Raw genomic sequence first — 17,500 nt, forward strand, 5'->3', positions numbered from 1 at the left:
GTGCAAAGAAGGTGATTTTTAAAGCTTGCCATTCGGGCAAGCTGAAGCTAGCATATACTAGCCCAAATGTCATTTCAACTAGCCCCCAAACCGTTTTGATGAGCAGAATTGATTTCACAGTTCTTCTTTAATTTGAATTCCTCAAAAAAACTTCACTTGCCCATCGGGCAAGTTAAGTTCAAAATTCACTAGCTCGATAGCAAAATCCACTAGCCCCGGGCTATCGGACACTACTTTCTTTGCGCACTGCTTACTCTCTAATAATAATAATAATGTACATCCAGTGATTTTTCATAGCACTTTACAACGATATTAATGGATGATACTTTTATTAAAATGCATACATTAAAATAAAAAAAGATATACATTGTAAAACATTGAACTCTAATAATATAATAAACCATTGTTAATAAATTTAACATATATATATGCTTCAGTCTCCCCGACTAGTAAGGCACTGTGCCTGAGTTATAAGACATGAGACTTTAATAGAGTTCATTACTATTATTTTTTTTATTATTATTATTATTATTATTATTATTATTATTATTATTATTATTATTATTATTATTATTATTATTATTATTATTATTATAGGGTTTCCATGTAGCATTTTACCCTGATTTTCACTCAACTGCAAGTAGGGTTCTAAATGTAAATATTATTGCCTTTAAGGAAAGCCTTTAACTCATACTAGTCAAACATTTTGAATCTTTGACAGTCAGATGAATCTTATTCAGTTGTGTGAATTTGTGGACATTGAAATCATTTGCTACTCAGGTTTTGCACTGTTATTAGACCACTTGTGGAAAATGCCTTATTTTTTTTTTTCAAATTTTTAGTCTTGGTTTGTGAAAAGAGGCATTTGGGGAACCCTGTGTCAAGTAAAATTGTGCTGATTGTAGTAATTTGGCCATGAGTGTAGGAAAAAATATTATTAATTAGTAATAGCAGGCGGTGTCCTCTGGCAACTTAGGGGGTGTTTACATGACACCGGGGCAACTTTTGCCCCGGAGCGAGTTCACTCCGGTTCCCTCTCATAGCTCTATATTTGTTTACATGATACCACCACAAAATGTCATGCAGGCACGAGTCACCCCAGCGTGAGTTCACCCCGGTTCTTGTACCGGGGCGAGAATTTCACTCTGGTACAAAATCTCATGGCAGTATCATGTAAATGCGAAACGACCACCCGTTTCGGCATGAAATTGGTCTGCCGGTAGACTGGAATGGGTAGCGCACGCGTAATGTTTGCGATTTTGAATCACATTTGTATTTTATCAATATGAAGTGTACCTTCATATAACGAGATATGAAATGACTCAGTCATAATGTAAACCCGATACAAAATCAAAAAGTCATCCCGGTATGAGACTCGCGCCGGTGTGAGTTTTCTCATGTAAATACCCGCTTACTGTACATGTACTTGTGCCTTTAGTGCGCGATTAATTGTATTATCACTAGCCTACAAATAATCTGTGTAGTTTACTCAAATAATACTTGCTAAAATCTATTTATTCAGCAGATCAGCCTGGTATGGGATGTTGGTGACAGAAAGTCCTCTCAAAGCAAATAGGATTAATACATGTTAATTACAAGCCTTAGTCTTGTAAAGTGGTTCCAGGGCTGTCACTAAGGGCCGTAAACCAGACTTTAAATCGGCTACTTTGAGCCCAATACTTGGCTGTTTTGAGAGGAAACGAAACTTTCCACATTTTCAATGTCCCGCTCACTAATTTCACTTAAACCCTGTAACTTGCAATCTTAGTGACAGCCTTGTGCATCTAACTTTTACATCATCAGTTTATGAAAATGATTTGTTATTTGGATTTTGTTGTTAAATTTGACTGGAAACACTTCTGGGAGTGAAAGGGCTAAATCAAGAAACCATCAATGTTATACATGTATTAGGCTTTCAGTCTTTTTATTTCTTATCTAAAATTGTTTAAGCTTTTAATTTGAATTATGCTAAATTATACTAAATATTTTCATTTTGGAAGAGACCATTTTGCCCACCTTTACATTAATTTGTGTGTTAGAGTTGCTGTTTTTTATCAAAATTTAACTTCATCAGTTTTCTTGTACACCCTGTACCTTACATGTAAATGCTAATAATTATTTTAAACTATAAATCATCTTAATTTGGTATAATACTAAGTTAAGATGATTTTTTTGGATATTTTGAGAAGACTGTTTTGACCCATATGAAAAGTTTATGTACACTGTATCTTCTTATTTAAACCTTATGTGTTGGAAAAATTTTCGTTTTTTCTACTTTTTAATGTAATGACAAAGATGCTAACACAGAAATAAATCATGTTATATTTAGAAAATTCAGTTTTAGAGTATCAGTGTGTTTTGTTTTTTAAAACCTTGTAATATCACTCTTTGCGGGACTAAACTTAAAGAATGCGATTCGTATTTGCAGCTTTTGCAGTTACAACAAAATGAATGTAGCATACCTGGCGATTTTCATGGGAATTGAAATGTAAAAATAAAGATAGGCAATTTCAAAATTGGTTATGGTAATGCAAAATTGGAAACGGAAAGGGGCCCTATTTTTTAAACTACTACTTATTCAAAGTTCATCTACTGGTTAAACAATATAACTCCATTAAAGCAAGTTATAACTTAATAGTAGGGATGACTAATGTCAGTTTGAAGTTGGGTTCTTATTTTTCTATAGGTCTATTGGGTTTTCAACGCTTTATAACTTTTCGTTTTTGTTGTCAGTTTTGAAGAATAAAAACAAAATGTCTGGCCTAATCCTTTAACTGTGTGTTGAAGTGTTGTTACATATTAGGGTATTTTATTTTATGTCGAAACTTGAATTGAGGATTACTCATACAATTATTTGTAATGTATATATGAGTAATCCTCCATGGCTCCAGATTGTAAATACTATGGAGAGATGATGGGGAACCAAAGAAAATAACCGGTATTAAGTACACAACAAAAATCCAATGTTTGTGTGGAAAATTCAGATATTTGACATGGACAAAAATAAAATCTTGATTGTTAAAAGTTTGGTAAGAAAAATTTACCGATTACCATTATATTTCCCTGTATTTTTAAAGTTTCCAGTGTGTTTATGTGTATATATATATATGGCGTAAAGGAGCTTGTATTTGCGCTTTGCACAAGCTTAAAGTAGGGTTTACACAAGCTTTACGCAAAACGTAAAGGTGTTGCGTAAAGTTTTTGTTTCATTACGCCAGCTTTATATGTACGTGTAAAGGTGCTGTAAAGCTGAACTTTACGTAGAGTAAAGGAAGCGTAAAGTTGTGTAAAATTCAACTATACGCTGACTTTACGTTGTCATTACGCTCACGTAAATTTGATTTTTCATGCTGTGCTAGAGCTCTGTTTCTCATTTCCACTGCTTTTGCGTTGTCAAGTTTCTTCTTGTCGTTTTCCACGGTGTCTTCAGCTGCAACTTCTTTTTCGGCTATTTCTTCCAGAGCCTTTTCCACATCACTCAAATCACATTCGATTCCGCTGGCCTTCTCTTCGTCTTTCATCTTTGCTTTAAATTTCTCGCTCAGCAGCGTGTATCTCTCTCTAACAGCACGCTTACTGACTTTGAATCGGGGGAGCTCAAGGCCGTTCAGATTGTTTGCAATTTTTTCCCAGATCTGACCTCTAGAAATGCTTCCTTTCTTGTACTTAAAGGGTTCAAGTACTAAAATTTCTTGGCACAAGCAGTTGTCATGTTCCTCCGTCCACTCCATGTTTGATCTGAAAAATCATAATTACATCTACCTTCAACAAACTTTTGCTCAAACAGACTTGGGTAAATTATTCAATTAAATTTATGGTTTAGCTTTCATTAAGAAGGAAAAATGAGTTGACAACTACTTACTGCACTGTTTTCTTTGAGATCATTTCCACTGAGGCTTATTTGCAGACACGAACTTTCGAAGCTGTTTAGGAGGAGAAAGAAACCAGTCAATTTTCGCTTTTAAACGAGTTCTACTACCTATTTTCAATTGTCACAAGCTAGGAAAAAATTGTCACTTCATTACAAATTGAAAATGTTCAATAAATTCCTTTGAAATGGCCTTAAAATAAGAGAAATTTACTCACGTTTTAGACAAGACGGCAAACACTTCGTTTTGACGTCTCAGACAACACAGCTAAGGCGGGAAACCTCACGCGACGGCTACCGGAAATGCGCAGGCAAATATTTCCAACTTCCGCTCGCCGTCGTAGACATCCGCCGTCGTCGGATCTTAAGGTCCCTATTAAAGTTTTGGAGGCGGAGCCGCGATCCAAAAAAAAGGAGTGGGGACGAGGCGTTTGAAATACCGCCGGTATTTCTCGCGGCTCCGCCGCCAACTCTCACTCGACTGGTACAGCGGCTCCGCCGCCAAATCTCCCTCGCCTAGTACACAATATACCGCCAGCTATGCAGTAGCCTGCAAACGCCTCGTCCCCACTCCTTTTTTTTGGATCGCAGCTCCGCCACCAAAACTTTAATCACGCAATACCGCCAGCTGCGCAGGCTAAACCGCCCATCCTTTTCTTGCGGTCTCCATTAGGTAAGGGCCTTCACTGGGTGACCAATGCTAAACAACGCCGGGAATAGCTTTGAAAATTTAACCTGATGTTCTGAACTGGACTGTTTCTTCAGTTTACCGCAGTTGATTTACTTTTGACTAATATCAAACAAGAACTATAATCCCCTGATACGATATCAGTGATTTGGCAAAGACTGCCTTCTTATCTTTAATCCATTTTACAAGTGCGCTAGGATCAAAGATCGTTTTTTCAAGCAAATGTCAACAGAAAGAATGATCTAGCAGTTGTACGGTTCATTACCTCACGATTGGAAAAGTGTCAAAATGTCGAGATTTCACGGTTCTATAACTCGTACAGAAAATTGACCATTGATTAGAGCAAACAAGCACTTTACAGTCAAACCAGGTCAAGTGTACCCCCCAAGAATTCATTAATGAATTTATTATTCAAAAGTTGAATCCGTTGCTAGTTGTAGATTTCAGATTGATCTCTGCATTCTTGTATGTGTAATGAGCCGTGAATTCACACGCGAGGCAGTTATGAAATTTCTACCAGCTCCATTTTCTAGAAATTGATGTAAGTGTCTTCTAAGAAGCTTAATCCATTCAAAGATTTCCAATCCGACCAAATACAGAGAAGTTCTCGTAAAATATTCACTGCTCATTACGCATGCAGAAATGCCGCTTTGAATTTGACACCAGTTACGGGAACGACTCATGGATTCATTTTTCGAATAATCAATTCACTGATAGAATCTTGGGGGGTACGCTTGACTTGGTTTGACTGTAACTTAATTTCATTTGACTGCTGGTTGCGTCACAGAGAACAGTACCTCGCAGTTTCCGTGGTAAGTACGCTGCTTCCTTTTCAGTTACATAAGCAACTACTTCTATTTTCTAAAGTGTATCTCAGTGTTCGTGGCTGAAGCAGCAGTCGGTTAATTGGTGATTAGGCTAGTGCTCTGAGTTCGTCTTCCACATAGCCATAGGGTAAGTTCGAGTTTTCGTTCCCAGAAGCTCATATGTAAGTTGTGTTTGCGTTTGCGTTTGCTGATGATTCTCGTCCCTGCAAGCGATTGTCTACAGCATAAGTTGGGGCTAACTGCTTGAACGGCAGAAATCTTAATGTGAGAACAGTTGAGGTTCAGCTTGATTCTGTAGCCGATACTAAACTACCTGGCATAAAGATAGACAACTGTTTTTAAACAACGGTATCGAATATAGGAAAGCGACTTCGCCTTTTGAAAAGAACAGATACATTTCTGTGACTGAAAGCTGAGAAGTTTGTTTTACAACTCACTTATCCAGCTAATACTTGACTACGGGGGTTATTGCCTTGGGGACATGAAGCAAACCGAAGCCGCACGTCCAAGACGTAACCAATTTACTGAAACAATGCGCCAGAGTAATCCTAGACAAAAAATGAGACACCCCCTCGGGGCCTTCATTTTGAGACCTTAACGTCATGCCATGATTTGATAAAAGGCAAGAACGCGCTTACAGGGGCCTTCAGTCTCCCTTTCTTTGAGATAAGATCGAGAAAGCTTAGGATAACTGTATAGGAATATTTTTATTCATAAAAGTGGCCCTGTCCTTTCGGCCGGTATTACCGGAGAAAATGGTGCCGTCCAGCGGGACATCCTGATTTTTAGCAACATTTGTTAGAAGGCATATCATATCTGGGTTTTTTATTGCTAAACGGTCATTCTTTAGGTTTCCAAAAAGCCAGGGCAACTAAACAGGAGTGTTTTTTTTTTTCGTAAAAAAATGCCTTGTCCTTTTGGCCTGTATTATCTGAGGAAATAGTACCGCCTTGCAGGACATCCTAAACTATATTCAGCAGTTACTTGCATGTATTACTACATGACATGCAGCTTGTTATTGTTACATTGCAATACATACCTTGCCCTTTGAAGGCTTTTTCCTACCAGCTGGGGACAGCTGAACAACGATGGTTTAATTCATTCCTAGTTGTCATAATCACCTAAGAATGTCCACCCAGTGGGACTCTCCTTATAGGGAGTACTCAGGTATAACAGTGATCGGGAAGTGCAAAACCCTTTTTCTGGTTTGACATTTGAAATCCAAGGATAACCAAACAGGAGTGGTTTTTATTCTTGAAAATTGTCTAGCCCTTTTGAATGGTATAAGCTAAGAAAATAGTACCACCAAGCAGGACGTCCTAAATTAGCTCAGCAAGCTTGTGTTTAATTTTTCATGGTTTACCTCATTTGAAAATGTTTTGAAAGTTAGTTTTTTATCTCCGGTAATTTTTGTTTTTCTTTTGTTTTGGGGTATGGTAATGAATGCTAATGACGTTGAAACAAATGGAAAACAAAAATTACCTGAGATAAAAAAATTTCCTCGTTAGATTCCTTTTGTTACTTAATTATTAAGGAGCACGATGAGTTTGGAGTTACTTTCAAGCTTTATTTTCTCCACTCATCAACAATAATTGGTAGTACATGTGTCAGTGTTTGGATCCAGGAAGGGGTGGATTGAGTGGCTAGCCACCCTTTTTTAGAACAGTCTACCAAAAAACATAATACTTGGGGAAACAAATGGAAATACGTGGGAAGCAAAAACCTTGTGAAGCCAACCAACCATCGTCCTTCCTAAATCGGCATGCTTTGGGACAAAAGTGCAACAACTTAAAATTAATAACGTATAGTTTGATGGCCGATTGGTATCATCAACCCACCATTCAAAAATCCTGGATCTGCCCCTGGTACTTTAAGTGTATTACAAAAACGTTTGCAACAACTGTTGCTTGATCATCAGTTTGGAAATCCTGAAAAGATAAAAGAGTAGAGACAGAAGAGTATCAGTTAATATCCAAGGTCTTAGAATAAAAATAGACTTCTATTTCAAAGGGGGTAGAATACAGTGAAACTAACTTCTTTTCATCAACAGTGTCTGAACTTTTAACTGTTTTAATACCTGTTTTAATAGTTGGGCATTATCCCCCTGCTGAGGTACTCTGCAAACTAATCAGTAACAGTTGTGATGTACATGTATAAAGATTGTTTTGATGGATAATACTTAAAAGTTCATATTTATTTTGATGGAATTGCATAATGAATGACTTTCCATTCAATAATCTTCATTGCAAAGGTGATGAAATAGCAAAACCTACAGTGTACCATACAGACAAAGACACCACAATCAGTTGAGTTTAACTGCTGTGGTAAATCTGTAATGTAGAAATTGAACAGAACTTGTCACTGATGAGTTTCTGTAATTTCGACCATGAACAAAGAACAAAGCATATCTTGTTATGAAATTGGTAGATAGTTACAATGTACTGTCAAGTTAGCCTACTGTAGCTTCAATTTAATTTTTTTTAATTTTTTTTTTCAATTTTTTTTTCATTTTTTTTAAATGAAAAAACTCCATTTCGCAAAATAGTAATTCTGGAAAAATTACTACTTTGCAAAATGAGTTCTAGCATGGTCAATAACATGAGAAGTCACCAGACTCTTCGAAATATTAATCATTTTATTGGCGGACACAATTTGTTTCAGACGAAAAGGACATATTTGCTAAACAAAGCTGAGAAACGCCATTTCGCAAAATAGTAATTGTATTGAAATTACTACTTTGCGAAAAAGGTAAAAATCCGTCATTTTTCGTTAACTATTACTTCCAAACACATTGTCAATGTTGTCTTAAGTTGTGTTTAGGTTACTAAGCATTTTTTCTCCCTCTCCTATATATTTTGTTTCGTTTCGTTTCGTTTCGTTTCGTTTCGCAAAATAGAATAAGCCCTATTAACCTGGCCTGTCGTCCGACGCAAACCGTTGCGTGACACTTTTGCTTGTTGTAGCGGCCTGATATTTAACGAATCAGGGTCGTGAGAAAATCTCTCCTTTCGTAAACAAGTAGCGAAAATAACGGTTTTGTCTTAAAACAGGGTTTAATAGAGTTTGAAGGCCTTGCCGGAATCGGCCGCGGTTAATCTTCACTTAAGTACACCCCCTAGATCGATTTTGACCTTTTATCAGTCACCTCGGCTAATCTAACTCAAGCTCAAGCCAAGGTAATTTCCCATAGAGCATCTAGGATATTAGAATTGCTTGAGTTCACAACAACAACACCTAAATTCGTCCTTGTGTGGTGACACCTATGCTATTTCTGCTATTTTCCGAGACATAGCGTCGCGTGACACTTTGTACGAGCCGCGCATTAAAATCGCCCCAGGCGGCGAGAAACGTACGTCACGTCTGATTAATCATCTTTTCCTTGTAATATTATAGCCAGCTTCCAGTGACCAACTAAATGCAGCTTGCAATCGGGCAGGTTCAAGCAATGGAGGCGTATTTAGCAGCGCGATCCCAACCTCTTCCCTGACATTAACCTAACCTCAACCCTGGGGACGAGGTTGGCGCGATCCATGTCTCGGAAAATAGCAGAAATAGCAGAGGTGTCTATTCCCTTCCTTACAAAGATTTCTTGCAACAGAACTTACCTGTTGAATCGTTGATGTCGGCGTTGAAGCCGTCGGCTGCACATGTGCCGGGACATGTTGGTCGAGTTGGTTTGCTGGGGAATTCTGAGAAAACGGCATAAAATTAATAAGACGCCAGAACCCGCGCATTCAAAGCAATCTCAAATTCTGAAGTTCAAGCTAGATGCTTACCCGGGCAGGAACAGCACTCACTGTCTCGCTGACAGGTCGAGAAACGGCCTCGGAGAGGGAGCGCGTAAGGTCTTTCGCCCCATGTAAGGGAATCCGGATTCCGGAATCCAGGAATTTTTTGCGCGAGGAATCCGGAATCCTGGGCTTTGGAATCCGGAATCCAGCACTAAGAATCCGGAATCCTACTAAAGATTGGAATCCGGAATCCAACTTACTAAAGATCCACTCCACATTAAATTGAGCTACTCGCTCGTAAGAAAAACCATCCGTGGGGGAGAAATGAATGCGTGACGAACGAACCCCAAAGACGTCTGCGGGTAGGCTAGTCTATGGAAAGCCTCCCGAGGGTATAGACCTGAACGTGACGACGTAATATCGGCATATCTGGTGTCAAAACAATAGTTCACGAGCTCCATATGAAAGGTGGAGGTCACGGCCACATGATTAAAATTCTATAATAGCGAGGGAACCCTTGCTTATGAGCGGCTGGGAGGATCACAAAATTGGGGGGTTTCAAGGGAACACAGCCCAGCCATTTTAAAGTTTAAATTGAATTGTTATGAATAACTTCGCCCTCTGGCTATGTTTGATTCTCTGTTGTTCACTCGCTTCGCTGAACTTTAAAAAATCAGAAGCGATTTTATGCGAGCTTTTCGACCTGGCATACGACTGGAAAAGGTGCACCTGGGGTGAACCTTTTCTTGAACCTTCCTGGTCCTCCTGGTGCACAAATGAAAATAAATGTCTACGTTCAACAGTTAACCTAAAAAGAAAAAAAAAAAAATTCACAGTCTCCTAGTGCCTAATTAGGTCCTAGTAGTTTCGCTGAGAACAGTTTCATGGTTTCGATAATCTGTATTTGAGAAATAAGCCAGGAACTGTCAGAACCGTACCAATCAGCTGTCACTAAAGTAATCACGTGCAAGGACACGGTCACGGGGTGTCTTTTTTATTCATTCCCCGGCATTCGAGTGAAATCTCGCCACCTCTTCGATCAGACCAGTTTGAAGTTTGTTGTCTGTTGGATTTTTCTTTTCTACTGTTACTCGAAAGCACAAGCAAAAACAAAAGGCTGAGAGAGAAAGGCACCTGTAATACTGTGTTGTGAAATTTTATACCAATTTTTAGCTGCCTGCGATAGATCTAAACGTGCCAAAGGCAAAGCTGCATGATTTTTCGTTTGTGTCGATCTGTGGACTGTACTGAACGTGGCGGCAAGGAAGTCACAATCATGAACAAAAGAAAAGTTAAGTTTACAGTTTTAAGCCCGCTGATTGATTTTTTTCTCAATCATAATTGAATGTAATATAAATTTTACGTCGTCCTTGGGGAAAATATCGTATACATTGTTTAACGCTTAAAACGAGCCAACGTGTCAGAATCGCGCAAGTCTCTCTCGATCTCTCAGTCATCTCAGACTCGATCGAGGATCAGACGGACTTTTCATGTTTTCTGGTTCTACAGTTGTGATTAGGCCTCGTTCACATTGAGGTCGCTTTTGGAAATTAGACCGATCTGAGATCGGCTTAGGCCGTATTTTTTTTTCTTTGAAATGGATCCCAGAGCCACCTAGAACGCGCTAATATGAAATAAAACTCGCGGGGGATTTCATAATCTCACACTCAGATCTCTTACTTATTGATGAAGCCAAAGGCGAGATCTGGTCAAATCCGATTTTGTACCCGTGATTACCTGTCAGGAATGTGACAGGCCATGAAAGAGCGTATGCTTGAAATTGATCCTCAATTTTTGACGTGTTAAACAACGAATTTTATAGAGCCGTGAAGTTTTTTCTATCAAAACGTGGTTATGCGCACATCTTAAGTATGAACCAACTAATTTTTGTGTTCTTTCTTATCTTTTTAACATCAAATTCCACACGACAACTGGGGCCAGATCTCGCCTTTGGCTTCGACACTGAGAGATCCGGGTACGAGATTAGGGATTTCATTGACCTCTAGGGCGAGGGGGGAGGGGGTGGTTTGCCATCGCATGATGTCCAGCAAGGATGTTTGCGTAGCGTAAGTCAATAAACAACAAACAAGTTCAGCTCTACAGTTTTGACTGAACGCGGGCAAATCAGGCTGTCTTTGACTACGTTTTGAGCCGTTCTGTGTATTAAGCCACTTTTTGAACTCGATTTAAATGGATCAGCAACAACAAGACCAAGTAACTGATAGTTTTGGGCTTGCAGACTGTCAAGAGTTACTGACTTTTTATCTTTATTTTGACCAGTCAAAAACGTAGAGACGTGAAAGCGTAGAAAATTATTTAGTGGATCAACGTGGTCTGGCCGCTGTCCGAAATTTATTTTGAGCTATGTTATCATTCTTAGACAATTATGTGACACAGTCAACTTTAGTCACTTTAGGGCCGCGCTGACCGGGACACCACTTTTGTCAGCTTGAAGTCGAATTTAATCTTTTGTAGTGCTCTTTTTGATTGTCAATCTTTTACTGAGTATATATGCTTATCCCGTCCTAGGAGAAGTGTATTTTTTGTATTTGGCTAAAATTCGTCTTACGAGTCATATGAGAAAGTGTGAAAGCAATGCAGTTAAGAAGTGATATCTAATGCGCGTGTTCTACAGCTTACTGTGTCTCTATAAATGAAAGTTTTACAAAAGAGCGGTAAACGAATTTAGTTTTTTTTGCGCTATGACAATGATTCCAATAAAAAAGTAGAAAAAGAACGAAAAACAATGTCTTAAAACATGTTAAGAACCAAGCTTTTGTTCGTCATACTTTGGAGGTGATTAGCAATTGGCGGCTTTTAACGTTTTGTTCAGTTCTATTACTTCGAAACACTGTTTTAATGTTCCAAAAGAATTTGCAAACATGATTCGACGTAGCCTGTTCCAGGCGTTCGAACAGGACGAGGAAAACTACGAATGTAACGACACACAAGCAAAATGAACCTTCGGTTATATTACTGGTGGATAGCAAAAGACTTGATTAACCTTCGCTGGTTTAGGGCAACTGCAGCTCGATTTTCCCTGGCAATGACTGTACCTTTTCCCAATACTGAAAATAGAGTTCGCAAAAATAGAGTAAGTGAAAAATAGAGTCTTGAGGTCAGTCTCATTCTCTACTAATCACTAAACCAGCTCCGAGATCCGAGATTCGTAATCATATGGAGATTTGGACAAGATTAATCGAAGGACAAAATTTAAAATTGCGATGTCGGTGTTTCGCCTCGTTTTTTTGCGGTGATGCTATGTTTGTTATTTTTTTTCCACGGTGTTGCGGTGTGGACAGTCCCCCAATGTCCCCCTCATTATTATACCTTAAACCCTTTATAGGAACAGTAATACATTTCTTCAGGTAATTTATAAATCGAAAAAGAAAACAAACTTGTTGTGTATTCTAAACAACGTATTTCAGTATAGCAAGATTCGAACACGAAAACGAAATGCGAAGAAAAGAAGAAAAATTTGGAATCCAGCCCTTTTTGGAATCCGGAATCCACTGAGCTGGAATCCGGAATCCAGTAATCGGAATCCGGAATCCACAGGGTGGAATCCAGAATCCAAGACTGTCATGGATTCCCTTACATGGGGCGAGGTCTTGATCAGCCATCACCGGACTCGACTCGGAAGGCTAAGAATTCCCGCCATTTCCATGGAATAAATTACAGTTTTGGCGCGCTGGTGAGTCATAAATTAATTGACCAGCGACGCGACAAAATCCAGTTTTTACAAATAATAAATTTATACTCGGCGAGATCAAACTTCATTATTTATGAATAATGAAATTACACAAAAAGGGGAAGTTCATTATTTTTATTTAAAAAAAGGGATTTTCCAGCATGAAGGTTAACCTCATTATTTGTAGATAATGGATTTGCCACCACAGAGGTTAACTTCATTATTTACAAATAATAGATTTACACTCGGCGAGATGAAACTTCGTGATTTATAAATACTGAATTCACAATCCTGTTTAACTTCATTATTTATAAATAATGGATTTGCCAGCATAAAGGTGAACTTCAGTATTTACAAATAACGAATTTACTCTGCAGGTGTAGTTCATTATTTATAAATAATGGATTGTAGTTGTCTGCCTGATTTATAAATAAAGAAACTTGTTTGATGAATATTTATATATAATTTCTTTACAGATTGGTATTATATAGATATCAGGTTTGATAAGGAATAACGATTTACATATCATTAAGTAAGTAGCTGTTCCCAGGAGCGATGGGCTCCTGCTGTTCCTTATTTATAAATAAATTTTCGACGGCTGACCATTATTTACAAATAATGAAAAAAAGGCATGGGTTTGCTCTAAATAATATTTTTACAAACGGCGCCCCATACTTCTGTTCCTCCTTTTTCTTGCACCTGGAAAGCACGATCGAAATTCCAGGAATTCTAGGTATTTTCAAGATGGCGGAACACTCGTATCCAAGCTCCCCGTATTCAAAATACAGGTGGCTTTCGTCGTCAAACATCGTTCAAACTTCCCCACTAAGGGACCAGCAATTTTAAGCATCGTTCAAACTTCCCGACCCTGTGGCCAACATTTATGTTCAAATTTTGCTTAAATTCCCCACGTGGGGCGGGCACGGACGATCAAAGTTCCCACCTCATCCCGTGCTCCCCCCCCCCCCACCCCTCGGGCATAACATTGATAGCTGCATAACTTTGTCCCTCTCACCGGTATTACGTCGGAAGGTAATACCTCACAGAGGGTCACACTAGATAAGTAAGGAATATGGCCTCCATTTAGTCTCACTTGGATTTTTATGACATACCTTAAGGCATTTCTGGGCAAGATTTCCGTGTAACCCCACACACTAATTATACATACATCTGTTGTTTAGGGAAAACAAAGGTAGAACAATACTAAGCCTTTTTTGAAACGCCCTTAATTTGGGTTATTTTCTTCCAAGACAATGGCGAATTCCCCAGATTATTGCATATATACATCGGTAATGAATACTTACTGCGTTAATAAAAGAGGGTTTCAATTTGTGTTTTTTCTTTTTCTTTTTCTACCTCTCTTTTTCTCTTTTTTCCCCTCTCTTTTCACCGACCACTCTCTCCAGTGCCCCACGGTTTCCTTTTTCCTTTTTTTGTTGGTTGTCGGCGAGATTTGAACCAACGCTTCTCTGTAGCTCTGGCTTACCTGCCTCTCTTCCATACCACTAGACCACGACGATTTGTTGAGATTTTCTGGTTAAAATATTGATATCTTTTTGCTTGCCCAAGTTCAAATATACATAACTAAACAACTGAAACGTTTATGCATGTAAGTTATTCACGCTTTTGCTTGTAACATATCCACGTAAAAATGCATCTCTTCAGGCAATAACAAGCAACACCCTTCACAAACATGAACTTGGGCAAGCAAAAAGATATCAATATTCGCGAAATTAAGTACGCGCGAAAATTAGTGAGAATAAGGTATTTTTGAAACGGAAGATTTAACTGTAAAGGTATAATGTCCTTTTTTAGTTACAGAATTTGACATCATGGGGGCCGAGCAGAGTTCATGTTATGACTTTTGGAATGGATCTGATCCTCAGAGCGAATACACCAGTTGGATGAGAAACATCCCAGACGCAACAAGCTTGAAAGATATTACCATCCCAGGTACCCATCAGTCCATGAGCATCTATGGTGGACCTCTAGTTGCTTGTCAGAGCCTAGCTTTGTGCGAACAATATCGAGCAGGGATCCGTTATGTTGACATTCGCTGTCGACATTCATATAATGATTTCCCAATTTATCATGGCGTAGTCTACCAGCGTGCCAATTTTTCTGACGTCTTGAGAAGTTCCCATGCATTTCTGCAAAAAAATCCAACTGAAACTATTGTAATGAGTGTAAGTAATTACGGTCTCAAGCCTGAGGGGAAGACCGAGTCCTTTGAGGATACATTCAGGCGACTCTTGGCAGACTTTGGAGCTGATCGGTTTTGGTTGGATTCAAGCATCCCTATGTTAGGCCAAGTTAGAGGCAAGATCGTCATCCTACGCAGGTTCAGTGGGAGCCTGGGTATTCCTTATGACCACCAAAAAGTGAAAGACGATTGGACTGTCAATACCATTCTGCCTTTTTCCATCAATCCGAAGTTAGAGGGCATCAAAAGTCACCTAAATGAAGCCCGAAGCAGTTCCAGATCATGTTTCTACATTACCTTCTGTAGTGGTGTCAGCAGTGGTGCTTACCCCAATGCTGTTGCAGACCGAATCAACATCCACGTAAGGCGATATGCAGAGGAATACAGGACATCTGCATGTCTTGGAATTGTCGTCATGGACTTTCCAGGCTGGTTGCCGATTCACGATTTATTTATGACCAACGCTCATGCTGCAGATTAAGAACCTAACCAGGTTGAGCTTTGAACTTGAACCGGTTGTACAACCTTGCAAATGATGATTCAAAGTATTTTGGACTTCCTTCACATTTGCTTGGAAGTTGTAGCAAGCAGGTGATAGATAACCCGCACCAAATCAACTGTATTTTAAAACCGTCTGTGAAGTAGTTTAAAGCTATTTAAACGATTTAAAAACTATTTTTACCACAATTTGAGGTACTTTTATTATATTTCACGACTAAAACCAAAATAGCGTTAGAAGTTTGAATTGTATTTGACATCTTTTTGAATAATATTTATAACATTTTCCCAGGTTTTCCTTGTATTTGAAACATATTTGCTATCAAAACTACACTTTAAATACAGTATTTAAACTATATTTTCGGAGAGAGAGTACTGGCGAGTTTGTAAAATTTTTTTAAATACCGTATTCAAACTGCATTTTGGAAAGAAGAAGCTAAAATCAAAGACTTAAAAAGTAGTTTTTACAAGTAAAGTTCAAAATCAGGTTTTTAGTAGGATGTTTAAAGACTGTTTTGAATATACAGTCGAGTCCCGATAACTCGAACCTTCAAGGGAAATCAGAAATGGTTCGAGTTATCGGGAGTTCGAAGAAAATAGCCGAGAGTTAGGTAAAAAACAGTTTTTACTCCACAGTGAACATTTTAATCACATTTAATGTTAGAAATGTCAAGTGAAAATTAAAAGACACTTCTAGATTATAAATCAGAACGTAACGTAACAAAATATAGCCTAAATAGAGCATGTGTTTTACTGTTTTGAGAAGAAAAGCTGCTTCACTTTAGCCTGTGACAATCAACATCAGCCTCCACTAGTTAACTATACTCCTACAACACGTCAATAGGAAATTCAAAATTCAATGTTTCGGACGCCAGTAGACGGCCTTTTTCCCGACTTTTTAAGGGCTCAAAACATGGTTCGAGTTATCGAGGGTAAAATTATATAGAAAATGACCTGAGAGGAAACGAAAATTGGTTCGAGTTAGCGGGAGTTCGAGTTATCGAAGGTTCGAGTTACCGGAGGTAAAATTACAGTGAATGTATGACGGAAATCCAGGGAAAATCGATTTTGGTTCGAGTTAGCGCGAGGTTCGAGTTAGCGAGGGTTCGAGTTATCGGGAGTCGACTGTACTTCCTCGTTTACGACCTTAAACCGCTCATAAATAGCATGGTTAAAACATGTTTGAAGAACGTTTAAGAGGCAGTTCAATTTAAATTGTGATTTGAAATTAAGAACACCTTGAAATCTCTCCAAACAGGATTAAAACTAGCTGTTTTTACTGTACTTTCACAACCTATCCTCATTTAAAAGGTATTTAAATGGAAACCTGTTTCCAAACCTAACTTAAACAGGTTGTTTATAGGGTGTTTTGAAAAAACCCGGCTGTCCTCAATGGTAAAAAATATACTTCAAAGGAAAAAAAGTCAACCAGATTTATTTTCAAACAGATTTTAAATACTGTTTTCGGTGTATTTTTAAAAATTGACACCCGCAGTCACGGACTTGTCAAACAAAATGCAATAGACATGCAGATACAGTTTGCCAAAAGAAATAAGAACACGTCGTCTAGACACAGCCCATTCTACAAAGGCACTGTTCATATAGATAAGCCATCTCGACAGAAGTGTTTCGTCGTCCATTCAAAAGAAAATTGATGAGAATTCTCAGTTCTTTGTTGTACACGGCGTACAAGAAATGTTCTTTCAACTTGCAAAAAAAATTCGTTTGACAGGTTGAATTTTAAAACCAAAGTTATAGATAATATTCCAAAGTAAATTTTGCGTACTGTGTTCTTGATCCAGGCACTGGACGTTACATAAGTCAACCAAATAGTGGACATAAAATAAAAGACATAAAATTTCCTGATGGGAAGTTTATCAAATTTCTTGAGGACGTAAACAAGCGACGACAAATTTTTCTTTCTCTCTAAACTTTGATTGAATTCATTTAAAATGGTGGCAATTTCGCAGATGTCGCATCGTAACTGCACAACA

General features: G+C 38.4%; 1 protein-coding gene and 2 long non-coding RNA genes across 3 annotated transcripts in view; 2 read left to right on the forward strand and 1 right to left on the reverse strand.

Annotated features, from left to right (window-relative positions):
- The window catches only part of LOC140933528 (uncharacterized), a 5,188-nt gene extending 2,422 nt beyond the window's left edge, over positions 1-2,766 (forward strand). Inside the window, exon 2 of the long non-coding RNA XR_012165062.1 lies at positions 1,523-2,766. This is a non-coding gene — a long non-coding RNA (uncharacterized lncRNA). The remainder of the gene's footprint in view (positions 1-1,522) is intronic.
- The window catches only part of LOC140933040 (uncharacterized), an 11,239-nt gene extending 7,002 nt beyond the window's left edge, over positions 1-4,237 (reverse strand). The window contains exons 1-3 of the mRNA XM_073382553.1: positions 4,087-4,237; positions 3,863-3,923; positions 3,315-3,738 (exon numbers count right to left, since the gene is read on the reverse strand). Of these exons, the coding sequence (XP_073238654.1) occupies positions 3,315-3,738; positions 3,863-3,885 (447 nt within the window). The 5' untranslated portion in view covers positions 3,886-3,923; positions 4,087-4,237. The remainder of the gene's footprint in view (positions 1-3,314; positions 3,739-3,862; positions 3,924-4,086) is intronic.
- A 986-nt stretch (positions 4,238-5,223) lies between these two features.
- LOC140933529 (uncharacterized) lies at positions 5,224-16,211 on the forward strand. The gene is made up of 2 exons (XR_012165063.1): positions 5,224-5,510; positions 14,621-16,211. It is a non-coding gene; the product is annotated as an uncharacterized lncRNA (long non-coding RNA).
- Positions 16,212-17,500: the final 1,289 nt, after the last annotated feature.

This window comes from Porites lutea, chromosome 4 (genome assembly GCF_958299795.1).
Source record: "Porites lutea chromosome 4, jaPorLute2.1, whole genome shotgun sequence".
NCBI classification, from domain to species: Eukaryota; Metazoa; Cnidaria; class Anthozoa; order Scleractinia; family Poritidae; genus Porites; species Porites lutea.